General features: G+C 43.4%; 2 protein-coding genes across 2 annotated transcripts; both read right to left on the reverse strand.

Moving 5' to 3' along the window:
• Positions 1-294: 294 nt before the first annotated feature.
• LOC129557392 (major allergen Equ c 1-like) lies at positions 295-4,653 on the reverse strand. Its single transcript, XM_055427943.2, has 7 exons — positions 4,493-4,653; positions 3,984-4,120; positions 3,275-3,348; positions 2,175-2,279; positions 1,718-1,819; positions 1,473-1,522; positions 295-560 (listed from the first exon to the last, which is right to left on the reverse strand). Exons 1-6 carry the CDS (start codon positions 4,583-4,585, stop codon positions 1,485-1,487), a joined length of 549 nt encoding a protein of 182 aa, XP_055283918.2. The 5' UTR covers positions 4,586-4,653; the 3' UTR covers positions 295-560; positions 1,473-1,484.
• A 17,831-nt stretch (positions 4,654-22,484) lies between these two features.
• On the reverse strand, positions 22,485-27,189 carry LOC129557063 (major allergen Equ c 1-like). The gene is made up of 7 exons (XM_055427605.2): positions 27,030-27,189; positions 26,452-26,588; positions 25,649-25,722; positions 24,365-24,469; positions 23,912-24,013; positions 23,679-23,728; positions 22,485-22,750 (listed from the first exon to the last, which is right to left on the reverse strand). The coding sequence occupies exons 1-6, from the start codon at positions 27,120-27,122 to the stop codon at positions 23,691-23,693; spliced, it is 549 nt and encodes a 182-aa protein (XP_055283580.2). The 5' UTR covers positions 27,123-27,189; the 3' UTR covers positions 22,485-22,750; positions 23,679-23,690.
• Positions 27,190-27,318: the final 129 nt, after the last annotated feature.

The raw sequence follows: 27,318 nt of genomic DNA on the forward strand, positions 1-27,318 counted from the left end.
AAAACATGTTGAGCCGGTGTCAGCCCCAGAAGCAACTCTCTCTCAGTACCCCCACTGAAAAAGAGAATTCTAGGATGGAGCAGTTTCTAGGGCAAGTCTTACAGTTTATCAGGTCACTAAGAAATGGGCAACTTAAAAGACAAGTAGCACTCATTGGAACAGAGAATTACTGCAGATGAGGGAAAATCCGGAAACTCAGGGAAGGTTCTGAGAGGCTAGGGGAAGATACACAAGGCCTCATTTTCTTCCTGTCACACCCACGTCTCTTACATAAATGAAGAAAAACCACATGACTGCAAGGCAAATCATTTATTGAACAGGATGAGGAAGGTCTTATTCATGGTACCGTTGTCCTGAATGGGGCAAAGGGAATCGGAAATCTGGAGGAAACTTTGATTCTCGGTGAGCTGCTAAGTCTTCCTAGATAATTAGGGAATATCCTGAAGATGCAGAGACGGTGCCTTCCTGTGCGATAGTGATGGAAGTCAGGTCCCAGCATTTGTCATAAGATGATGCGGGAACCATGGAAGAGAAGATTCTGGAGCCCAAATGAGGTGGCACTACATAAGCAAATGAGAATGAGAACACAAAAGCTTAAAAGCGCTTCTCAGATTGAACTGAGGACAAAGAGAATTTCTATTGCCAAAAATACGTTGAAGAAACAGTCATCAACCTGCACTCTAATCATGCGATTTGCCAGAATAGGGGAATGGGGAGTGTTAATGATTCTTTTCCTGTTTTTTTCTCTTGTTGATCCCATCTTAACCTGCCCCAGAGCCTATGAAAAGAAGAGTGGAAGCAATGAAGGATGTTAGGCTTATTTCTGCCATCCTCAGCACTGGAAGTTTTAAAGTATTTTTGACAAATTGGCAAAAGCCATAGCAATCTTTTATTAAATGCTGACTTTATGTAAGCCATAGTTGCTAAGACTTTCACCTACATTATCTGAATGAAGCCACACAATAAATCCGAGGCAGGAAACAGATGAGGAAACTCAAGAGACTATTTTCCAGGTTGGAAGACAACTAGAAGCTCAGACAGCTCTGTTCCCAGATAGCAAGTTAAGAATACGCAGAGATTGAAGGAAGAAATCTTTTCCATATATTGGAGGGTGAGATGGGCTTTCAGGATTAGAAGATGGACAGCAAACACAGACTGTATTTGAGTTTCATGCTCTCACCCTTTCCATTTAAACTGTAAGTCCTACTCGTTTCCCACATTATCAGTTACCGAGCCCTTTTCTGCAGCATCATATCCACACAGTCATTCTGTAAGGTAGACATCACTGCTATATGATTTGCTTAAAAAGCTCATGGCAGGAGTAGATCCTGAACCCAGGTCCTCCAACTCCAAATTTCAAGCTCTTCCTACCAAATTGTTTTGATTGTGACCTTTTAAATCTTCTACTGTAAACCCCTAACGCTTCTGGAAGGTACTGAACCCTGGGCCACCCCGTCTCCAGCAGAGCTCACCAAACTGCAGCCCTAGGCCACTCCATTCCCTCGCGCCTGGAAGCAGCGATCTGTAGAGGCAGAGAAGAGCACATTCAAACACCAACCCCAGTTTCCTTCCCAGAACAAAACCAGCTGCTTTTCCGGGTTAAGGCAAAATGGATTGAATGGGGGTATTAACTTCTCTTGGATTTCTCCCTTCAGTAACATTCCTACTCAGCAACATGGGACTTCAGGCAGAGAAAGCCAGAGATAGCTCAACTTACCCACTTCTGTCAGGTCAATAATGTTTTCCTTAACAATTCCATACTTTTGGCAAATTTCCACAAACTCGTTCTTGAGTTCTGGACTCGTATCTGGTTCTCGGGCTGTGGGAAGAGTAACAGTAACTGCTTTGTGCTGTTTCCTGGTGATTGAGGCTCATGAGAGGGGTGGGTCTCCAGTCAAGTGGGAAAGTGAATGGCACTGATTACGTGCTTCGGCACAAATCTCAGGGATGGAAAAAAGTCTTTCTTGAATGTGACTTTTAGGATATCTTTCTGGCACAATGAGGGAGTCATCATCTTCCCATCACTGAGCCTGAGAGATTTACCAAAGGGGAGCATCTGTCTTTAATGAGGAGAGAGGTCCCAGGGCACGAGTGGGAAGTCCACTCTGTCTCCAGGCTTCCTTCCTCCCCTGGTCTCCCCACCCCAAGATGAGCGCCGGCATGAAATACTCTACCGTAGAGCTCTAGCAGTTGGAACGAGTCGCTGAAATTCTCAAGATAAAAAATAATATGGTGACTATAGTTCACTTGAATTATGTGGAATTTATTTTTTCCGTCATCTGTGGAGAAAACAGAACACAGCTCAGAAGTTCTTTGGTCCGTGGGAAAGAAGTGAAACCCTTTTACCTTTTCTCTCCCACAAAACAAATCCTGAAAGAAACAGTGATGTCTACTGCCTTCAGTCTGCTTCTCTCTAGGCTTCTTGAGGCAGTTTCTAAGGAACACTGATGGAGTGACCACTAGGGGTAGAAAAATTTGAGTCACAGAAGTAGCTTCCCCTCTGTCCTGACCCCTGAGACTCACCTCCTCTAACCGTCTCTGCCAACTGTGTCTGTCTTCTCTAACAAGCCCCATTGGCCTTATATGCCCAGTGCTATATCCTGAATGAGACTCTGTGGCAATGACCTTTTGACATTGTCAGAAAGTGGGACAGGGAACTACCCTGGTGATCCAGTGGTTAAGAATCCTTCTGCCAATGCAGTGGACACAGGTTTGATCCATGGTCCAAGAAGACTCCACATACCTCGGAGCAACTAAGATTGTATACTCTAGAGCCCACAGTCCCAACTACTAAGCTCATACAGTGCAAGTGCTGAGCCCGAGAGCCCTAAAGCCCTGAAGCCCGTGATCCACAACAGGAGACAGACTGCTGTGATGAGAAGCCTGGGCCTTGCGACTAGTAACCCCTGCTTGCTGAAACTAGAGAAAGTCTGAAAACAGCAATGAAGACTCGGTGCAGCAAAAATAAATAAATAAATTTTTTTTAAGTAGGCAAGGAATGAGAAGCTGTACTTCCAATTTACTTTTTTATTTGCCAACTTCCTTTTGTTGCAGGAAGTACATATGACCAAGCTGCTTTCTCTGTCTGATGGTATTGCATGCCAGGCACTGGCTTTGACACACACATTTCTGCCAAATTCAGGATACTGGCTATTAGATGGCCACATTAGATTATCATTATCCATATCAGGAACTGATCAAGATCCTGGACTTTAGCAAATTCCTTGCACTTGGAAGTAGAATTTAGAAAGGCTTTTTTTTTAAACATACTCACAGGTAACAGTATATACGCCATCCTCTCCTGTGCTGTCACAAATCAAAGGAAGCTCAGTACACACTCCGTTCACCCTGCAAAACAGAATGAGCTGATGCCCAAGAGATCCTGATGGGATTGGCTCCCTCACACTCTACCTGTAACTTGAGTTTCCCATTCCACTGATTAGCTGTTGAACATTTTGTGTACAGTTTCCAAAGCGCTTTTATTTACATTATTTCACTCCATTTCGTACTTTGAGAATGAGTTCACTATTTTTGTCTCTATGCCTCTATCACCTCTTGCCACTATTACTATTATGACAGCTACTTGTCTAGATAATTAGCTGGGTTCTGACCATGTGCCAACTTCTCAAATTGTGACTTACAAACATCACCTCACTTGATCCTCACAAAAATACACAAAGAGAATTATGTCATTGTCTTTTATTCCGGAGAAGACTAAGGAAGAAAGAGATGAATTTTCTTGGTAACTCAGAGATTCCATCTATTCCATGTATTCCTGTCCCAGTTCTTATCTCCGAATCTATAAAAGTCACAGGCTTAGTTCATCAAGCCTTGGGTCAGTGCTAGATGATGGACCCTGATTTTAAGTACAGATACAGAATGTATGCATACGTGTGTGTCTGTGTGTGTGTGTGTGTGGAAAGGTCCAGGACCATATTCAGACTTCTATGTTTCCTTTCCCAAGCAAAAAAACCCACACTTACTTTGTATGAAATTTAAATAACAAAGAAGAATTTTTCAAGAGACTGATGTGCTCCACAAAAACTCTCATGCTACCATTTTCTTCTATCTTTTCCCTGTTGTCTGAGGCCAAGAGAATGGAAAACCACTCCCCTGTAATCTGCAATAAATCAATAAAATGATTAGGTGAGGAAAGAGGAAAGAAATACAACATGAACCCTTGTCTCCTTGAACCCTGACCTCTGGGCCAGGACCCTCATCATGGTGAGGTGAAGATTAAATTAGACTCGGGTCCATTGGCAGCATATCGGGGACTCTTTCCACTGTTCACTGTACCTCCTGTAAGTTGGAGCTTCCCCAAGTGTTGTCACCTTTTAACATGGCACCACTGCCCTTTCTTAGACCAAGGTCTGAAGCCTCCCATTTCCTCCACTATGTCAAGGAATTCCTGCCCTCATAGATTGCCACCCTGCTTCAGAATCTTCCAAACTATCCTGCACAATTTGAAGTCACTATGCTTCCCTGCCCTTACCTTTGGAATATCGAAGTTGCTTCTCACAACATCAGAATTTCCCTCCTGGGCACAGACTAGGGTCAGCCCCAGACACAGCAGCAGCAGCTTCATCTTGGCAGGAGACAGCGCTGTCTTCTCTACCGTCACTGGGAGTGAGTCTTCCTGATGGTGGCTTGGCTCCACAGGGCCTCTCTTTTTATATCTGCTCTAGGTCCATTTTACTGCCTCAAGGTACCACCTCACTTCCTCCCACAATGTGACAGGCTATCATTTACTTAGGTGAGGCCAAGAACTGTTCCTGACCTTTTGAAACTTGGCAACATCATCTCTTTTAGATCTACTTCAGTTCAGTTCAGTCTCTCAGTCATGTCTGACTCTTTGCGACCCCATGAATCACAGCACACCAGGCCTCCCTGTCCATCACCAACTCCCGGAGTTCACTCAAACTCATGTCCATCGAGTTGGTGATGCCATCCAGCCATCTCATTCTCTGTCGTCCCCATCTCCTCTCACCCCCAATCCCTCCCAGCATCAGACTCTTTTCCAGTGAGTCAGCTCATTGCATGAGGTGGCCAAAGTATTGGAGTTTCAGCTTTAGCATCAGTCCTTCCAATGAACACCCAGGACTGATCTCCTCTAGAATGGACTGGTTGGAATTTCTCAAAACACATACTCTAGAAAAATAGTGGAGGCTTGAAAGGGCTGTCTTGTGGAAGCAGATTTAACTGTGGATCTGGCTTAGAATCCAAAATCCAGTTACATGTGGCAGAAATGGAGTCTAACCAGAAAGTGCGCTGTTTGGAGACTCTGTGTCTCAGTGGAATTTGGAGAGTCACTCCGTTTTGATAGCCTCAGAAACAAAGAGACAGTCTCTGCCAAAGGTGAGGGTAACTATCACAAAGCATTAACACAGTTGGTTAAAATGGGGTTGGATAAAGTACTAACAAAGTCTTTGAAGTATGGTGTCTGATATTCCGTACATATAAATTCCTTTTCCTTGTTCTCTGAACTCAACCCCTGTAGTCTCTCCTTTCCACACAATGATTAAGGAAGTGTGTAATCACTGTGTACACCTCACCATTCTTAGGTCCCATAAGGTAAATAGAGAAATACAAGATGTCATCCTTCCTTTAAGCAAGTTTCAAGGAAGGTGGGGAAATGCTTCATCTAGACATGAGTTTGAGTGAACTCCAGGAGTTGGTGATGGACAGGGAGGCCTGGCATGCTGTGATTCATGGGGTCGCAGAGAGTCGGACACGACTGAGCGACTGAACTGAACTCTGTAAGAACTTAATCCTACAAACATGAAAATAACTCCACTGAGTGGGACCAAGTCCAGACCATCATTGGTTAGCAAAGGGGTGATGGTAGGAAGTAGTATCATGCAGAAAGTGCCTAAGTGGACTTCCCTGGTGGTCCTTTGTTAATCTGCCTTCCAATAGAGGGGATATGGTTCAGTCCCTGTTCAGGGAATTAAGATCCCATATGCCACAGAGCAAGTAAGCTCATGAGTGACAACTATTGAGTCCATGGGCCTTAACTACAGGGCCACCTGCCACAAGTAAGCCCCAATACAGCCAAAAATAAACACGTATTTTTTAAAACAGAAAATGCCTAAGAACACAGGTTTTGGAGTCATGGAGACCTAAGCTTCCTTCCTATCTCTGTCTTTTGAAGCCATGAGGACAGATTTAAGATCTCTGAGCCTCAGATCCTCATCACGGGGATAATTACTCCTGCCTGTGGGTTACTGCAGGGATTCAGTGGGACTCTTTGTGTGGAACCCTCAATAGAATCTCCAGCACATCTTGGGCTGGTGGGTCAGAGACTTATTCCTAGAGATAGCAGAACTTGGGGTGGGTCTTGAAAGCTAGGGAGGGAACTCCAGAAGTGCAGAGCATGTGGGAAGAGACTGGCAGGTGAGAGGACAATTTTGTGTTAGGATCCTTGACCCTCAACTGAAGCTTGTTAAAAGCTACAGCACATTCTGCCTTGCTCAGCGGGTCTGACTCTGTGTGAGCCCATGGACTGTACCCCATCTGGCTCCTCTGTCCATGGAATTTCCTAGGCAAGAATACTGGAGTGGTTTGCCATTTCCTTCACCAGGTGATCTTTACGACCCGGGGATTGAACCCAAGTCTCCTGCATTGGCAGGCAGATTCTTTACCACTGAGCCACCAGGGAATACCAATGGTCCTCTTCTGCATCCCTAAAAGAGAGAGTGACTGGTGTCATGAGGGGAGCGGGCACAGGCAGTGGACTTAGGAATTGTGGCATTCTATCTATGCTTGCTTTAAAAGTTTTCCCAGGGACTTCCTTGGTGGTCCAGTAGTTAAGACTTTGCCTTCCAACACAGGGGACTTCGTTCCCCTGGTCTGGGAGCTAAGATGCCCCATGCCTTGTGGCCAAAAAGTAAAAACATGAAACAGAAGAAATACAGCTACAGATTTTTATAGAAATCGTCCGTATTTTTAAAAAAAGTCATCTCAGGTCCTTATGTGACCATTACTAGCTCATGCTTAATTGATATCCAGTCACTGGTATTTTGTCATCATAGGTGGGTTGTGGGTTTTCAAGCCCCTGGGATGGAAGAACTGAATTTGATAAATGGTAGCAAAGGCTCTGGACTTTATTCCCTCCATTTGATTCTTTCCAAGAACGGAGGGCAGCCTATAAGCAACCAGGTTTGCACAACAGGCCCCACTTTCCCTGGACTGTGGTGCAAAGGGAGAGTGAGCTACCACTGCTTCACACAGGATTACAATCCCATTCCATCCCAATCCACCACGCCCAGCCCTGAGAACTCCACACTGCAACTTTCTGCTGCTGGTGGAGACGTCTTTCTCCTTCTGCTTTGTACCTACCATAGCACCTGATACCTAGAATCACCTCTGGAATGACTGAACCTTAAATCCTGTCTTAAAAGCATTAGAATGTGATCAGTTGTGTCTGACTCTTTGCAACCCCGTGGACTGTAGCCTGCCAGGCTCCTCTGCCCATGGGATTTCCAGGAAAGAATACTGGAGTGGGGTGCCATTTCCTACTATGGGGCATCTCCTGGCTCAAGGATCGAACCTGTGTCTCTTGTGTCTCCTGCTTTGGCAGGAGGATTCTTTACCACTGGCGCCACCTGGGCAGCCCAAAAAACACCAAGGATTCTAGTTTTGAGAAATAACCTTGTAGAAAATCCTTTTGTAAATAAGAATATTACTTTGGGGGCAGTGACTTCATTGTTAGCTCCTGGCCCACAGGAGTGGAGAGAGGGCATAGGATTGAAATCTATGATCAGAGGCCTGTGTTGTAGGTGATCTTATCTTTTGATACTAAGATCTGAGTTGACTGTTCCCCAGTCTGGTTATTCACTTCCATTTCAGATCTACCACATTTTTGGTGGTCGGCTCAAGCACTGCCAGGACAGCCTGTATTCACTGAGATAGTAAGGTCAAGGCTTCAAAAATACCAAAGGTATGATGCAATTCAGCTGGGGGCTTGGTGAAAGAAGACCCAGCCAAAACCAAGACTGAACTAATATTAAGTCAATCAGGAGTGATGCTTGGCTTTACAATAATATTCCTGTGTTGTGCTTAAATATTTGTGATATGAGTTGATACTGTGAGAGAGAAGAAGGGGTAGAGAGATGAAGAAAGATGACCAAAAACAGAAAGTAGAAGAGCACCAGCCACTGATGCTAGCATCTCTCGGATGGTGATGTAAGCACATGCACAGGCTTCATTCACAGAAGCTCACCCGCTTGCCATCAATGGGGAATACCTCTATCACGGAGTGCAAGACACACAGGGCATTTGATGTAGAGCAATTTTGTTTGTGGTTCATGGGGTCGCAGAGAGTCGGACACGATTGAGTGACTGAACTGAACTGAATTTTGTTTGTGGTGTAGCAAGGTGCTTTAGAAGACAGTGCTACTAAAGTGTTTTTGAAAAATAATGATTTTGAATCTGAAAAGAATAGATGTATATATACATATATAGCTGAATTACTTTGCTATACATCTGAAGCAACACAACACTGTAAATCAACTATGTGCAATGCGTGCTAAGTCTCTTCAGTTTTGTCAAACTCTTTGTTACCCTATGGACTGCAGCCCACCAGGGTCTTCTGTCCATGGGATTCTCAACTATACTTCAATTAATAAAGGGAAAATAATTAAAAGCAGAAATTGACCAGATCACACACAAAAAATAATGATTCAACTTAACTACCGTTACCAAACACCTGCTCCATGCACTGGGCTTATACTATACTAGGCACTTTGGGGGGGCCTAAAGAGATAAACAAGATAAAGGCTGTGTCTTCAAGAGACTCCCAGCCAGTGTGAGGATAATTTGAAAACAATCTAAATATAAGGTAAAAAGGGAAAAAATTATGTAGGGAAATAGAGAATCCAATAGTAATGTACAAGAGGAATAAAAAGGAGAAAAAGAAACCATGATTTTGTCTAATCAAAGACTGACCGACCACCTAACTCCAGGAACAGAGCCAGAAGAATGTTTCCCCTTCAGATTAGCAGAGTTTTATCTACAGACACCAGCTTCAACAGACCACAGTCCTCCTCTGACCCAGTGGAGAGGGAAAAGGAGGCTCCCTGAGAAGCAAAGACTTTGTGGAGGGAGATGAGTGAGGCTAATGAGACAGTCTCAGGCAGTACAACAGAAGCAGGTGACCAAGTGTACATCCCGTCCTCTGTTGCCATCTGGAGAGGTAGCCTCTGGATTGCCTCCTTTATGGGATCGACTGAATATGGCTTTCGTTTTTGGTGGGGCTTCCCAGGTGGTGCAGTAGTAAAGAATCTGCCTGCCAATGCAGGAGGCCCCAGAGTTGAAGGTTCCATCCCTGGGTCTAGAAGATCCCTGGAGTAGGAAACAGCAACCCACTCCAGTATTCTTGCCTGGAAAATTCCATGGACAGAGGAGCCTAGTGAACTACAGTCCACAGGGTCTCAAAGAGTCAAATACAACTGAGCCCATGAGCACACATGAACCAGTCATTACAAGGGTGAGCTGCCCATACCTCAACCATTTAGAGGTAATCTTTCAGAAACAGAGAGGTAATATTTAATGCCTCAGTTCAAACATGACACTGACACCTGAATCCAAACTACTTTGTTACAGCCAACTTGCATCTGTTATTTTTACATTTAAGATGATTAGACTTAAGCAAACTAGAAACAACTGGCAATCAAATAAAGAAGGCCTGTTAAAGACATATTTATTCAAGCATGGAATTGTGCCATAATCCACTTACCAAGGCAGGTAGTTACAGTGGGAATATATTTTGCAGGAGTACAAAAACCATCTGTACTGGGGACAGATACTTAAAAATAATATTTTGCTGAAATAGAGTAAATATCAATGAGTATTAGACAAGTGCTTTGTAAGTATTATTTCATAGAATCTTAATAATAGATCATTATGATAAGTAGTATTATTCTGTTTATAAAGGTATAAACTAAGACTCAAAGAGGTTAAGTAAACTTACCAAGATCACACAGCGAGCAAGTGGGAGAACCCATATTGGAACCCAAGACTGTCTGATCCCAGAGCTCCTACAATGACTGACTCCACAACACAGATCGAGGCTTGATATCTCTGACATGGAGAACAGATGCAACAGGAATGAGCAGTGTTTTAGACCCTCAGGGATGTCTGCCTCGTAGTTACTACTGAAGAAGTTGCATGTAGATTTCCCCAAAATGTGACACTAGGGACATAGCTGAGAGTCTGATCAAGTGAAGGGCAAGGAGCAGCCCTCTCGGTCAACAAATATTTGATGGGTGAATGGATAATTTGAGGGGTACTGCTTGTCTAATGGGGCTTCCCAGGTGTCTCCATTGTAAAGAATCTTCCTGCCAATACGGGAGATGCGAGTTCAACCCCTGGGTCAGGAAGATCCTTGGAGGAGGAAATAGCAACCCACTCCAGTTTTCTTGCCCGGAAAATTTCCATGGATAGAGGAGCCTGGTGGGTTACAATCCACAGCGTTGCAAAGAGTCAGACACGACTGAGTGATGGAGCATGAACGCAGACACTTCTAAAAGGAATTAGGGGATGCTTCTATACCAAAAAAAGCAGACACTGTGTGCATCCATTTGTGGCAACAAGTTACGTACCTGGTCCCCAACCACTGACTGAACATGCATTATTATTATTCCACTTTTAAAGACAGAGAAGACATAAATGGATTCTTATTATATTCCTTGCCTTAGAGCTGAGATGAAAAGTGCAGTGAAAGAGATTTGAGAGCAACAACTCAGTGGTGGGGGGAAGATTTTTACAAATCTTTTCCTGGCCTAAAAGCAATGGGAAGATGTGGGCATAGCTGTCAGTTTGAGGAAGAGGTATAGCAATATATGTATCATATAAGATGATGACAAATGTAGGAATTTCTATGTTTTTGTTGAATCAAGACTCATATTTTTCTACAAGAATCTATGAGTCAGGACCTTACGTGCCAGTCCAGTGGTCAGGGAGTTAAGATCCAACATGCCTCACAGCCAAAAAACCAAACATAAAACTAGAAGCAATATTATAACAAAGTCGATAAAGACTGTAAAAATGGTCCACATCGGAAATATCTTTAAAAAAAAAAAAGGTGTGAATCAAATCAGTCAAACCAACTTGAGGAAATGGAAAACAGTAAAGCCCAGGCACAGACTGTCTCCTGAGCTCCCCTCACACAGTCCCTCCTTTACTTCTGAATCCTGCAAATCTGCTCTTCCATTTTAACCTGTATACCGAGAGACCTCTGCTGCTGCTGCTAAGTCGCTTCAGTCGTATCCGACTCTGTGCGCCTTCCAATAGTCTTTCAAAGGCTTCCCTGCTGGCTGAGATGGTAAAGAATCTGCCTGTAATGTGGGAGACCCGGGTTCAATCCCTGGGTCAGTGAGATTCCCTGGCAAAGGAAATGACAACCCACTCCAGTGTTCTTGCCTGGAGAATCTCATAGAAAGAGGAGCCTGATGGGCTACAGTCCATGGAGTTGCAAAGAGTTAGACACAACTGAGCAAGTGAGTAACCCTAGTGCCTTCAGCTAACCTAGAGTCAAGTCAGAAGACTGGATCACATTCCAGAAACATCCATTTCCTTCCATCTGGCCAAGTCTTGTACCTACAATGTCAGTAGCTTCTTGAATCTTAACTTTTTTTGAGGACCCCTAGAAGGCTGGACAAAAATAGAGTGGGAATAGCACTGTGGCCAGGTTGTAGGAAGTGGGGAGGAAGGGTCATGGATTCTCTGCTCTTCTCTCAAGGCTGACTGCTAAACCTCTGTGTGTGTGAGAGAGAGAGAGAGAGAGAGAGAGAAAACTAGGCCCCCATATATTCAGGACCTAGTGTTTTGTGAAGAGATTTTCTGAACCAATCACCTTAGAGTTCCCATCTCTCCAATTCTACCAATGGGAAAAATGCTAAAGGCCCCACATTCTTTGGTCTGATCTGAAACACAGTCATGAAAAGATTACCACCGGACAAGGGAGAAAGAAGATGGGTTCTCCAATCTTTCTGCTGCAGGTCAGGAAGGCCACTTATGGAGAAAACAAGCCTGGCGTGTCTGCTTGTGTCACGCAGAGCACTGTTTCACCTGTTGGATACTGCAAAGAATAGAAGAAACTCCTTGACTTCAACATGTTTACATCCTAGAGGGAGTGGGTACAGGCAACAAACAAATAAACATGGAAGGCCCACCAGGAAAGGTGGGGAAAGAGTGCTACTTAGACCTAGAGTTTGGAGCTGTCACCAGGGGCCAGAGGGCCGTGAGACAGTGGGTCACGCAGGTATCTGGGAGCTGAGTGTTTCACACAAAGGAAGCAGCAGGGACTGGGGTCCAGACATGGGCTTGCTCATGGGGTGTCTGAGGAAAACTGTGTGAGGAACTAGTTCAGGTTTAATAGAAACATGGGGAAGGGAAGGTAGTTGTTAGGGTGGGGATTCCGGCAGCTGGATAATCCCTGTCAGCGCTGCTGACCAGACCTCGTTTCCCAGGCCAGACTCTCCTGAGAAAACTGGGACTCCATTTTCTCTCTTACCAAGTGGTTAGCCAATTGTTGTTCAGTTGCTCAGTCATGTCCAACTCTTTGCGACCCCATGGACTGCAGCCCCCCAGCCTTCCTTGTCCTTCACCATCTCACGGAGCTTGCTCAAACTCATGTCCATTGAGTCAGTAATGCCAGTAATTGTCTATTATTTATGCAGGAGATAGATGAGCTCCAGGTCAGACATTTAGAACTGGCCTCCTGTTTACATTTCATGGGGCACGAAGATGTGGACTTCAGGCTGGATACTGGCCACTATTAGCATTTCCTGAGATAAGAGATGGTAGGGCTCCAGTTAAGACATTGACAGTCAGCCTCCTGTTTGCCCTCCAAAATAGAAGTAACAACAGTAACAGGGTAAATAGCTAGTGTTTGTCTCTTGTAAACACCTTAAGGGAACACTCATGGCAATAATCAAGGTAATGGTTATGGCAGGGACATAAAGGCAAAACCCTGCTTGAGTAAAGGATTGAGAGATCTCAGTTCCAACCTCTGTCAGGACAAGGGAGACGCTACACAAGCACAGAAAGGTTCCCCATGGGTCAAAAGTCAAGGAATGACGCCAGGCCAAAGCAAGTCTTGCTCCTCCCAGAAGCCTTCACTTCAAGATCCATCTTGGTTGAGGGGTACAGATGTACCCAGGGGAAGGTCCTAGTGTAGGTCAGGTATGGAAAAAGAAATCAGATAATTGGCCTGAAGGAAGACAAAGGCACGGAAGAACTGATCTATATAAATGACTTAAACATCTTTTTACTGCGCTCCTCCTCATTAGGGCGATGCCCACACCCCTTCTCTGTGGGTGTGCATCTCTGCCTTGCTTCTGTCTCATCTAAACAAACTCAATTTGTTGGGCAGGGAACAATTCCTGGGCAGGAAATTAAAATCTCGCTTCATGCCTCCACTCACTGCTGCAGTGACAAATGCATTTTTTGCTGAGGGCAAAGATCCAGGGGAAAGATCCAGCTTCTAGCCTCTAGTCCTTGCTGGTCTGGGGGCTAGGATCCCTGGTTCCCATCCAGGCTACTCAGGTTCAGTTCCTGGGCAAGGAATTAAGATCTCCCTTCAGGCCTGCACTCCCTGCTGCCTCACTGAGACCTTTATTACCAAAATAGAGTTATCACACATTTCGATATCACACAAGAGAGGCCTCTACACATGAACATCACCAGATGGCCAACACCAAAGTCAGATTGATTATATTCTTTGCCGCCAAAGATGGAGAAGCTCTATACAGTGAGCAAAAACAAGACTGGGAGCTGACTGTGGCTCAGATCATCAACTCCTTATTGCCAAATTCAGACTTAAATTGATGACACCACCCTTATGGTAGGGAAAACCACTAGACCATGTAAGTATGACCTAAGTCAAATCCCTTATGATTATATAGTGGAAGTGACAGATAGATTCAAGGGATTAGATATGATAGATAGAGTGCCTGGAGAACTATGGACAGAGGTTCATGAATTTGTACAGGAGACAGGGATCAAGAACACCCCAAGAAAAATAAATGCAAAAAAGCAAAATGGCTGTCTGAGGAGGCCTTACAAATAGCTGTGAAAAGAAGAGAAGCGAAAACAAAAGAGAAAAGGAAAGATATATCTATTTGAATGAAGAGTTCCAAAGACTAGCAAGGAGAAATAAATCCTCAGTGATCAGTGCAAAGAAACAGAGAAAAACAATAGAATGAGAAAGACTAGAGATCTTTTCAAGAAAATTAGAGATACCAAGGGAACATTTCATGCAAAGATGGGCTCGATAAAGGACAGAAATGGTAGGGACCTAACAGAAGCAGAAGATATTAAGAAGAGGTGCCAAGCATACACAGAAGAACTATACAAAAAAGATCATGACCCAGATAATCACGACGGTGTGATCACTACCCTAGAGCCAGACATCCTGGAATGTGAAGTCAAGTGGGCCTTAGGAAGCATCCCTACAAACAAAGCTAGTGGAGGTGATGGAATTCCAGTTGAGCTATTTCAACTCCTGAAAGATGATGCTGTGAAAGTGCTGCACTCAATATGCCAGCTAATTTGGAAAACTCAGCAGTGGCCACAGGACTGGAAAAGGTCAGTTTTCATTCCAATCCCAAAGAAAGGCAATGCCAAAGAATGCTCAAACTACCGCACAATTGCACGCATCTCACACGCTAGTAAAGTCGTGCTCAAAATTCTCCAAGCCAGGCTTCAACAATACGTGAACCATGAACTTTCAGATGTTCAAGCTGGATTTAGAAAATGCAGAGGAACCAGAGATCAAATTGCCAACATCTGTTGGATCATTGGAAAAGCAAGAGAGTTCCAGAAAAACATCTATTTCTGCTTTATTGACTATGACAAAGCCAGTGACTGTGTGGATCACAATAAACTGTGGAAAATTCTGAAAGAAATGGGAATACCAGACCACCTGACCTGCCTCTTGAGGAATCTTTACGCAGGTCAGGAAGCAAAAGTTAGAACTGGACATGGAACAACAGACTGGTTCCAAATAGGAAAAAGAGTACATCAAGGCTGTATATTGTTACCGTGCTTATTTAACTTATATGCAGAGTACATCATGAGAAATGCTGGGCTGGAGGAAGCACAAGCTGGAATCAAGATTGCCGGGAGAAATATCAATAACCTCAGATATGCAGATAACACCACCATCATGGCAGAAAGTGAAGAACTAAAGAGCCTCTTGATGAAAGTGAAAGAGAAGAGTGAAAAAGTTGGCTTAAAGCTCAACATTCAGAAAACTAAGATCATGGCATCTGGTCCCATCACTTCATGGGAAATAGATGGGGAAACAGTGGCAGACTTTATTTTGGGGAGCTCCAAAATCACTGCAAATGGTGATTGCAGCTATGAAACTAAAAGATGTTTACTTCTTGGAAGGAAAGTTATGACCAACCTAGACAGTATATTAAAAAGTAGAGACATTACTTTGCCAACCAAGTCCGTCTAGTCAAGGCTATGGTTTTTCCAGTAGTCATGTATGGATGTGAGAGTTAGACTGTAAAGAAAGCTGAGTACTGAAGAATTGATGCTTTTGAAGTGTGGTGTTGGAGAAGACTCTTGAGAGTCCCTTGGACTGCAAGGAGATCCAACCAGTCCAACCTAAAAGAAATCAGTCCTGAATATTCATTGGAAGGACTGATGTTGAAGCTGAAACTCCAATACTTAGGCCACCTGATGTGAAGACTCATTTGAAAAGACCTTGATGCTGGGAAAGATTGAAGGTGGGAGGAGAAGGGGACAACAGAGGATGAGATGGTTGGACAGCATCACTGACTCAATGGACATGAGTTTGAGTAAACTCTGGGAGTTGTTGATAGACAGGGAGGCCTAGCATTCTGCAGTCCATGGGTTCGCAAAGAGTCAGACATGACTGAGAAACTGAACTGACACATTTTGAAACCAACAAAACAAAACTTCTAAAATGCTAATTTTTAAGAACAGCAGCTAATATCCTGATTGGCCTGCCTCCAGGAGCAAACCATTTCAACTCATGTTCTGTTCTGGGACAAGAGAATCAAGTGACAAAGTCTCCTAAGCCAAGAATAGAGATTTATAGTCTTCCTCATTGTCCCTGAAACTCCAGAATAACCTCAGGGTGTCCTGGTTTGATATTTACTCTGGGAGTTAATTTGATATTTGTCTAAATTTCCTCTATTCAGGTTGAAGTTGTTCATAATATTTGAGGAGGTGTGGTAACAAGACAACTTAAAATATCTCCTTAATCCACAATCCGATAATTTCAAGCCTACTTTATGAAAGCCTTCTGAGGGGTTCCATTTGACAAATTTGTTTATTTAGAAGAAAATGTATTACAAATAATTATAGTAAATAATAGTCAGGGGAAAGGCCATGATGTAGAAAAGAAGTCAGCAGACATTTCCTAAAAGAGCCAGATAGTAAATACTTTAGACTTTATAGGCCAAATGTCAAAATTGAAGATATTATGTATTATAGATACTAATATAGTAATAGAGAAAATGTATTTCCACATTTTCTGATACAATTAAAAATATAATATTTAGTGCAGTTTTGAAAAAACACGTGTCTATTAATAAGAAGAATGAAATTCTGTTTTGGAATAACATTTTGCTTAAGTGGGCTTAAAAATGATTGTTTCTAATATTACATTGATTGCAAATGTTCTTGGCTCATGGGTTATACACAAACGGGCACTGAACTGAATTTGGCCAATGGGCCATAGTTTGCCAGACTTTGGCATAGAAAATATGGTATTAATGGTTAAAGTATTCCTGGAGATTTTGGATAAAGAATGAGGACTAAGAAAAGAGAGAGAGGTGTTAAGGATTGGAAGAAATACATTGATATGCAGATAATGTAATCATATATAAGTACCTGTAAAACCAACAGAGTGTTAGCATTAATTTTATTATACCCAGTGAAAAATGTCATCAAGGTTGCTAGAGAGATCAACTTACAAAAATCAGTAACATTTCTTTATACTAGCAAAAGCTCATAATAATAACTAATGGTTGAAAAAACAAAACAGATAAACAAAAAAACTGTGAAATATCAATCAATATATAGGAGTTAACAACCAAGAATACACCAGACGATCACTGAGGAGGGAACTTTAAAACTCTAAGACAAGACTTCAAAGCCGATCTGAATAAATTTATAGACACCAGGCTTACTTGGTTTTGGCCCAGGGATCCCCATGTCAGACTTCTGACCTCCAAAGCAGTAAGAAAATAAACTTGTGCTGTTTGAAGCCACTAAATCTGTTATTTGTTACAGCAGAAACAGGAAACTAATGTAGGACCCATTTCTCTTGTGCAGCTGCATGCCAAGAACGCATGCATGCATGCTAAATCGCTTCACTTGTGTCCAACTCTGTGTGACCCCATGGACAGCAGCCCACCAGGCTCCTTTGTCCATGGGATTCTCTAGGCAGGAATACTGGAGTGGGTTGCCATTTCCTTCTCCACAGAATAGAGCCTCCTAATTGTATCTCTGATACAGCAGCCAAGTTTCCTAACTCTGTTAGCTTTCCTAACATAAACGTTTAACTCTTAGAAGGAAGTGGCACATATGATCTAGTGTGCAATCCTACCTCATGCTACCTTCATTTGGAATATTATTCTGTGCTGCTCTTTGCAGTAGACTTACTGCCCTTCCTTGAAGTGAAGTGAAGTTGCTCAGTCGTGTCCGACTCTTTGTGACCCCATGGACTATAGCCTACCAGGTTCCTCCATCCATGGGATTTTCTAGGCAAGAATACTGGAGTGGGTTGCCATTTTCTTCTCCAGGAGATCTTCCTGACCCAGGGATTGAACCCGAGTCTCCTGCATTGTAGGCAGACGCTTTATCATTTGAGCCACCAGGAAGTCCACTGCCCCTCCTTAAATCAACTCAATTTGTTACAGGACCTAGGAAAAAGTTCATGCCCACTGAGGTGGTGGTAGAAGGGTGATCCAGAACAAATAAAAACACAGTTTAGGATTTAAATATCATGGTGGAAAATCCTCGGTGCAACTTGGCTTTGTGGTTGGCCTCCATCCCTGAGCAGAATGGACAAGGAAGCAGTGTAGCTCCCACTGACAGCTGACTCTGATTTGGGCTGGGACTGGGGACCCTTTGCTGCAGTGCTTGCACCTGGACAAATGCCTCCTCCCGTTCAGTTCAGTTCAGTTCAGTCGCTCAGTCATGTCCGACTCTCCATGACCCCATGAATCACAGCACGCCAGGCCTCCCTATCCATCACCAACTCCCGGAGTACACTCAAACTCATGTCCACAGAGTCGGTGATGCCATCCAGCCATCTCATTCTCTGTCATCCCCTTCTCCTCCCGCCCCCAACCTTTCCCAGCATCAGAGTCTTTTCCAGTGAGTCAACTAGTCGCATGAGGTGGCCAAAGTATTGCAGTTTCAGCTTTAGCATCAGTCCCTCCAATGAACATCCAGGATTGATCTCCTTTAGAATGGACTGGTTGGATCTCCTTGCAGTATAAGGGACTCTCAAGAGTCTTCTCCAGCACCACAGTTCAAAAGCATTGATTCTTCGGCGATCAGCCTTCTTCACAGTCCAACTCTCACATCCATACATGACCACGGGAAAAGCCATTGCCTTGACTAGACGAACCTTGGTTGGCAAAGTAATGTCTCTGCTTTTTAATATACTATCTAGGTTGGTCATAACTTTCCTTCCAAGGAGCAAGCCTCCTCCCGTAACAGAATACAAAGAAACTATATGAAACTAAAAACATAGCTGCACGCATGCACTGTCAGGGTAATTATAAACAGTAAGATACAAAAGGCCACAAAAGCCTGCTGGTTTTGAAGTGCTGAGAGCAAAAGCAGGGTACGCAAACCATCTAAGTCACCCCTCCTGCTCAAGCCCCGGACCCACCCCTGTTGTTATCCTGTGTAAGGAACCAGTTCACCCTCCCTCCAGGAGTGAACTGGAGCACCTGCTTCTTGTTTTCACTCCCTCCTGCAGCATGAGTCCCCATAAAGCCTTGCCAGAATTCCTTGTGAGGCTTCTTATAAATTTCTATTGAATAAGAGTCCAAGGACCTAAACCAGTAACAATTCCACCATAATTTTCATTTGATTCCTGATTTCAGTAGATGTTCTAAAAAAATAAAAACTAGTTTTGAAAACTCAATGTTTTGAGACATCCCTGGTGGGACTCCATGCTCCCAACGTGGGGGGCCCAGGTTGGATCCCCAGTCAGGGAACTAGAGTCACATGCTGCAACTAAGAACCGGCACAGCTAAATAAAGAAATATTTTTTAAAAAACACACAACAACAACAACAAACACCCCAGTGTCTTTCTCTCTGTGTGTCTTTTGGGTGAAATGACACACAACTGATTTGGGTTCATGTGCAAGATGATAGAATAGGAAGTGCCAGCCCACATAACCCCACAGATACACCCATTTTAACAACCACTTATGGACAAAGATGCCTTTATGAGAGTTCAGAGGTACAACAGAGAGGTTCCAGCATCCAAACTGAGCAATATAACTGAAGAAAGTAAGAACGGTTTCACTTAACCTGTTTCTCCTGTCTCCCATGATGGCGTAGCACTGGCATCTCTGGGAGCTTGTTTAACAGTAGCAGGCTCTGATTTAGCGGTCTCAAGACCCACCCCAGACCCACTAAATCAGAGCCTGCTAATGTTTAAGAAGATCAGCAAGTGATTTGTATGCATGTGATAAGAAGGACTGCGTGGTCATACTTATAGGAATCCGTAAATAATGCATTGCATTGTTCTGTATGTTATTTAAAAGTTATATAAATGGTGTCATAATGCACATATCATTCAGCAACTGGCTTTTTTCATCTTACAATTTGCTTTTGAGCTCTAACAATGCTAATATAGATCTAGTACAGTCCCTTTTAACATGTTGAAGAACATTCACATTTATGTTGCTGACAATGAAATCTTTTATGAAGTTATGAAATTAATTTTAGTTTACTAACCGATACTGAAACGAAGCAGGACCCTATGGTCCTTGCCCCCCGCCCCATGTCCTCTGCCTGCCTTTCATCTGTGGAAAGCTGCAGTCAAGGAATAAGTTTGATTGGAGAAATGAGAACACGCGGAAACAAGGGAGAACAGTCAGATGAGACCAGATAATAACAATGCAGTCATTAAGCATAGTCAGTGACTTTAGCTCCTTCTCCAGGACTACAGATAATATTCGGAGCCATATCCTGTGAGCTGTCTTTTAGACACTAAAACCCCCACTAGGTTGGAGAAGTTAATTACATGATGACCAGACTGTAGCTGTGACATATGCTGCCACAGTTTCAAGAACTGACCTCAAAGAAATAGAAACAAACCCATCCTGGAACTGAAGATTAACTGTACTTAGAACGATATGACACAGGTCAGACCACCGATGACCAACTTGGAGATGACTGTCAGAGCTGACTGAGTTGTTTCAGCATGTAGACCTCTCCTTCAACCTAGAAAAAGCTCTTTCCCCACTGGTTGTCAGTAGGGAATGGGAGGGAGAGTCAGCATTTGAACGGATGTCCACCCTCCCCTTCTCCCACAATTGCTGGCATATGAATAAAGCCTGTTCTGGCCTCTTTACCCACATCTTCCCCGTGATTTCTTTCTGTTTCTTTGGAAAAGGACTGCTCTTTTTCTGATCCACAGACATCTTCACTCCTTGCCTTTGAGTGTCTTTAACATTTCATGCCTTATTTACATATTATTTAGGACTGAGGGTCAGGTTTCAGTGTGAGCTCATCTGTCATCTTGATCTGGGAACCCCTGAAAGTCATTTTGTGCTTCCCCATTAGCTGTAGTTTCTGGACATGTGGCACGATACAGCCATCCCCCATCACCCACATGGCCCTCCCGTGCATTGATTACTATTGTCGTCAATGTTCTAAGCATTCCCAAGGATATACTAGGTCACACCCTTCTGGGTATCAGCTGCTGTCTCTTAAAAGCCACCTTTTAAAAACGAGTGATCCCAGCATGACTGGTTGGATTTCTACATAGACTTTTGTCATATTTCAGCAAAGCAGACTAAGCACTTAAGTGAAGACCAATAATCCTGAACCTAACATATTCTTCTGACCTGGAGGCAGAGTAATATGGGGAGAGTCAGATACCTAGAAAGCCTTTTTTGTTCATATAAATCTTAAGTCCATAAGGAGTGAGTCATTTTTTTTACCCAACAACTGCTACCCACATCCTGCTCTACCACAACACTCATGTGTAACTCTTACATCGTTTTTATTATTGGCTGATGTTGGCAAAGGATTACAACTGAAGGAGAATATTTAATTTCCCTTCCCCCAAAGCTTGTAAGCTCCCCAAAGAAGAGACCGATCACATTTAGGCTCACTGATGCCTCCTGACCGTACCAAGTACAGACTGCTGAAGATAAGTATTGATCACATTTCACGGAATCTCACTTAACACGTTCACAGTAAATAAAAGCAGTGGTTGAAGGTTTTCCAAGAGTATGAAAAGACACTGACCAAGAGAAAAATAAACGGCATATGATACCACTTATATCTGCAATCTAAAATATTGCACATTCTAAACAAAACAGAAACAGAATCATAAACATAGAAAACAGACCTGTCGGTTAGCAAGGGGCATAGGTGATGGGGGAGGGATAGAATGGGAGTTTGGGATTAGCAGATGTAAGCTATTATATACAGAATGGATAAATATCATATACAGAATGGATAAATGTCTTATAGCACAGGGAACTATACTGAATATCCTATGATAAACCATAATGGAAAGGAATATGAAAGAGAATGTGTGTGTGTATATATATATATATATATGAGAAGGAAATGGCAACCCACTCCAGTGTTCTTTCTGGGAGAATCCCAGAGATGGGGGAGCCTGGTGGGCTGCCATCTATGGGGTCACACAGAGTCGGACACATGACTGAAGCAACTTAGCAGCATTAGATATATATATATATATATGACTGAATTACTTTGCTGTACAGCAGAAATTAACATTGAAAATAAACTATATTCCAATAAAGTTTTTTAACATGAAGAATTTGAAATTAACAGCAACTTACAGTGGTAATTTTCAACTTAGATATCATAAATGTGTTTCTACAAAATAAAAGCACTTGCCATAACAGAAAAAGAAGCAAAGGACACTGACAATCTCAGGATGGATAAGTTAAGAAGCTGGGGAGTAAAGGCGTATCCTAAAACATGTTGAGCCAGTGTCAGCCCCAGCAGCAACTCTCTCTCAGTTCCCCCACTGAAAAAGAGAATTCTAGGATGGAGCAGTTTCTAGGGCAAGTCTTACAGTTTATCAGGTCACTAAGAAATGGGCAACTTAAAAGACAAGTAGCATTCATCGGAACAGAGAATTACTGCAGATGAGGGAAAATCCGGAAACTCAGGGAAGGTTCTGAGAGGCTAGGGGAAGATACACAAGGCCTCATTTTCTTCCTGTCACACCCACGTCTCTTACATAAATGAAGAAAAACCACATGACTGCAAGGCAAATCATTTATTGAACAGGATGAGGAAGGTCTTATTCATGGTACCGTTGTCCTGAATGGGGCAAAGGGAATCGGAAATCTGGAGGAAACTTTGATTCTCGGTGAGCTGCTAAGTCTTCCTAGATAATTAGGGAATATCCTGAAGATGCAGAGACGGTGCCTTCCTGTGCGATAGTGATGGAAGTCAGGTCCCAGCACTTGTCATAAGATGATGCGGGAACCATGGAAGAGAAGATTCTGGAGCCCAAATGAGGTGGCACTACATAAGCAAATGAGAATGAGAACACAAAAGCTTAAAAGCGCTTCTCAGATTGAACTGAGGACAAAGAGAATTTCTATTGCCAAAAATACGTTGAAGAAACAGTCATCAACCTGCACTCTAATCATGCGATTTGCCAGAATAGGGGAAGGGGGAGTGTTAATGATTCTTTTCCTGTTTTTTTCTCTTGTTGATCCCATCTTAACCTGCCCCAGAGCCTATGAAAAGAAGAGTGGAAGCAATGAAGGATGTTAGGCTTATTTCTGCCATCCTCAGCACTGGAAGTTTTAAAGTATTTTTGACAAATTGGCAAAAGCCATAGCAATCTTTTATTAAATGCTGACTTTATGTAAGCCATAGTTGCTAAGACTTTCACCTACATTATCTGAATGAAGCCACACAATAAATCCGAGGCAGGAAACAGATGAGGAAACTCAAGAGACTATTTTCCAGGTTGGAAGACAACTAGAAGCTCAGACAGCTCTGTTCCCAGATAGCAAGTTAAGAATACGCAGAGATTGAAGGAAGAAATCTTTTCCATATATTGGAGGGTGAGATGGGCTTTCAGGATTAGAAGACAGACAGCAAACACAGACTGTATTTGAGTTTCATGGTCGCACCCTTTCCATTTAAACTGTAAGTCCTACTCATTTCCCACATTATCAGTTACTGAGCCCTTTTCTGCAGCATCATATCCACACAGTCATTCTGTAAGGTAGACATCATTTTTTTCCCTTTTAACTGCTATATGATTTGCTTAAAAAGCTCATGGCAGGAGTAGATCCTTAACCCAGGTCCTCCAACTCCAAATTTCAAGCTCTTCCTACCAAATTGTTTTGATTGTGACCTTTTAAATCTTCTACTGTAAACCCCTAATGCTTCTGGAAGGTACTGAACCCTGGGCCACCCCGTCTCCAGCAGAGCTCACCAAACTGCAGCCTTAGGCCACTCCATTCCCTCGCGCCTGGAAGCAGCGATCTGTAGAGGCAGAGAAGAGCACATTCAAACACCAACCCCAGAACAAAACCAGATGCTTTTCCGTGTTAAGGCAAAATGGACTGAATGGGGGTATTAACTTCTCTTGGATTTCTCCCTTCAGTAACATTCCTACTCAGCAACATGGGACTTCAGGCAGAGAAAGCCAGAGATAGCTCAACTTACCCACTTTGGTCAGGTCAAAAACGTTTTCCTTAACAACTCCATACTTTTGGCAGATTTCCACAAACTCGTTCTTGAGTTCTGGACTCGTATCTGGTTCTCGGGCTGTGGGAAGAGTAACAGTAACTGCTTTGTGCTGTTTTCTGGTGACTGAGGCTCATGAGAGGGGTGGGTCTCCAGTCAAGTGGGAAAGTGAATGGCACTGATTACGTGCTTAGGCACAAGTCTTAGGGATGGAAAAAAGTCTTTCTTGAATGTGACACCTTTAGGATATCTTTCTGGCACAATGAGAGAGTCATCATCTTCCCATCACTGAGCCTGAGAGATTTACCAAAGGGGAGCATCTGTCTTTAATGAGGAGAGAGGTCCCAGGGCACGAGTGGGAAGTCCACTCCAGGCTTCCTTCCTCCCCTGGTCTCCCCACCCCAAGATGAGCGCCGGCATGAAATACTCTACCGTAGAGCTCTAGCAGTTGGAACGAGTCGCTGAAATTCTCAAGATAAAAAATAATATGGTGACTATAGTTCACTTGAAGTATGCGGAATTTATTTTTTCCATCATCTGTGGAGAAAACAGAACATGGCTCAGAACTTCTTTGGTCCATGGGAGGGAAGTAAATACTTTTACCTGTTCTCTCCCACAAAACAAATCCTGAAAGAAATAATGATGTCTACTGCCTTCCGTTGCATCTCTCTGGGCATCAAGAGGCTATTTCTAAGCAACACCAATGGAGTGACCATTAGGGGTAGAAAAATTCAGCCACAGAAGTAACTTCCCCTCTATTATGACATCTCGGGTCCACCTACCTCCCTCGGCCATCTCTGCCAAATGTCCTCTCTTATACCCAGTGCTATAACCTGAATGATACGCTCTGGCAATGGCTATCAGATATCATCAGAAAGTGGGCCATGGAACTACCCTGGTGGTCGAGTGGATAAGATTCCACCTGCCAGTTCAGGGGATCGGGTTCAATCCTTGGGTCCAAGAAGATCCCACATGCTTTGGGGCAACTAAGATTGTATACTCTAGAGCCCACATGCTCCAGCTACTGATGCATACCCACATCGTGCATTTACTGAGCCCCTGAGCCCTAGAGACCATGATCCTCAACAAGAGAGAAGGCACCACAACGAGAAGCCATGGGATTCTCCAGACAAGAATACTGGAGTGGGTTGCCACGCTCCCCTCCAGGGGATCTTCCAAACCCAGAGATCGAACCCAGGTCTCCTGCACTGCAGGCGGAATTTTTGCCCAACGAGAAGCCTGCTCATCACAATTAGAGAATAGCTCCTGGTTGCTAAATCTAGAGAAAATCCAAAGGCAACAGTGAAGACTCAGTGTAGCCAAAATAAATAAATAATTTTTTTTTAAAGTGGGCAAGGAATGTGAAACTGCCCTGCCAATTTACTTTTTTTAAAAAAATTTATTTATTTTAATTGGAGGCTAATTACTTTACAATATTGTGTTGGTTTTGCCATACATTGACATATTTGCCAACTTCCTTTTGTTGTAGGAAACACATATGACCAAGCTTCTTTCTCTGTCTGATGGTACTTTGTGCCAGGCACTGGCTTTGACACACACATTTCTGCCAAATTCAGGATATTGACTATTAGGTGGCCACAGTAGATTACCTAAACAAACATATAAGGAACTTATCAAATCCTGAAGACATTGGAGTAAATTCCTTGCAGCTGGAAGTAGAATTTAGAAAGACTTTTTTTTTTTTAACATACTCACAGGTAACAGTATATACGCCATCCTCTCCTGTGCTGTCACAAGTCAAAGGAAGCTCAGTACACACTCCATTCACCCTGTAAAACAGAATGAGCTGAGGCCCAAGAGATCCTGGCTCCCTCACACTCTACCTGTAACTTAAGTCTCCCATTCCACTGATTAGCTGTTGAACATTTTGTGTACAGTTTCCAAAGCGCTTTTATTTACATTATTTCACTCCATGTGGTACTTTGAGAATGAGTCCACTACTTCTGTCACTATGCCTCTATCACCTCTTGCCACTATTACTATTATGACAGCTACTTGTCTAGAGAATTCGCTGGGTTCTGACCACGTGCCAGTCTCTCAGATAGTGCCTGACAAACATCACCTTGCTTGGTCCTCACAAAAAGACATGAGAGGGAATTATATCATCATCTTCTACTCCAGAGAAGATTGAGAAAGAAAGAGATGAATTTTCCTGGTGACACAAAGAGAATCAGAACTGGATTGGCTGTTGATTCTGAATCCTGTGCTCTTAACCTGTGCTGTCTTTCCATACTACTAATGATCTGATGCCTCTCTACCCCTTACCTCCTCTATTCCCACTGAAAAGTATTCCTGTCCCAATTCTTATCTCTGAAATCTAGCAAAGTCACAGGTTCAGGTTCCTCAATCCTTGGGTCAGTGCAAAGGATTTTATCAAGGATGGGCCCTGATTTTAGTAAAGGCCCAGAATATATGTGGGCACATGTGTGTGCGCAAAGGTCCAACACCATATTCAGACTTCTGTTTTTCCTTTCCCAAGCAAAAGGATACACACTTACTTTGTATGCATTTTAATAAACAAAGAGGAATTTTCCAAGAGACTGATATGCTCCACAAAAAACCTCATGCTACCATTTTCTTCTATCTTTTCCCTGTTGTCTGATGCCAAGAGAATGGAAAACCACTCCCCTGTAATCTGCAATAAATCAATAAAATGATTAGGTGAGGAAAGAGGAAAGAAATACAACATGAACCCTTGTCTCCTTGAATCCTGACCTCTAGGCCAGGACCCTCATCATGGTGAGGTGAAGATTAAATTGGACTCGGGTCCATTGGCACCATAACGGGACTCTTCCCACTGTTCACTGTACCTCCTGTAAGTTGGAGCTTTCCCAAGTGTTGTCACCTTTTAACATGGCACCACTGCCCTTTCTTAGACCAAGGCCTGAAGCCTCCCATTTCCTCCACTATGTCAAGGACCTCCTCTCCTCCCAGAGGGCCATTCTGCTTCAGAATCTTCCAAAATGCCCTCTAAAATCTGAAGTCACTATGCTCCACTGCCCTTGAGTGAGTGTGGGGCTTCCCTCATAGCTCAGTTGGTAAAGAATCTGCCTGCAATTTGCTTCCCTGCCCTTACCTTTGGAATATCGAAGTTGCTTCTCACAACATCAGAGTTTCCCTCCTGGGCACAGACTAGGGTCAGCCCCAGACACAGCAGCAGCAGCTTCATCTTGGCAGGAGACAGCACTGTCTTCTCTACCGTCACAGGGAGTGAGTCTTCCTGATGGTGGCTTGGCTCCGCAGGGCCTCTCTTTTTATATCCGCTCCAGGTCCAGTTTACTGTCCCCAAGGCACCACCTCTCCTCCTCCCACATTGTGACAGGCTGTCATTCACTGGGGCAAGGCCAAGGACTGTTCCTGACCTT

Source organism: Moschus berezovskii, chromosome 7 (assembly GCF_049115385.1).
Source record: "Moschus berezovskii isolate FMDL1 chromosome 7, NW_MosBer_1.0, whole genome shotgun sequence".
Taxonomy (NCBI): Eukaryota; Metazoa; Chordata; class Mammalia; order Artiodactyla; family Moschidae; genus Moschus; species Moschus berezovskii.

Coding starts and splice junctions, on each gene's coding strand:
- LOC129557392 (XM_055427943.2), bottom strand. CDS start 4,585: ATGAAGCTGCTGCTGCTGTGTCTGGGGCTGACCCTAGTCTGTGCCCAG. Junction 4,121..4,492: donor GCAACTTCGATATTCCAAAG/GTAAGGGCAGGG, acceptor GATTTATTGCAG/ATTACAGGGGAGTGGTTTTC. Junction 1,523..1,717: donor TATTGACCTGACAGAAGTGG/GTAAGTTGAGCT, acceptor CTGCCTCTACAG/ATCGCTGCTTCCAGGCGCGA.
- LOC129557063 (XM_055427605.2), bottom strand. CDS start 27,122: ATGAAGCTGCTGCTGCTGTGTCTGGGGCTGACCCTAGTCTGTGCCCAG. Junction 25,723..26,451: donor TTTATTAAAATGCATACAAA/GTAAGTGTGTAT, acceptor TCTGTTTTACAG/GGTGAATGGAGTGTGTACTG. Junction 24,470..25,648: donor TGGCGTATATACTGTTACCT/GTGAGTATGTTA, acceptor TTTTCTCCACAG/ATGATGGAAAAAATAAATTC.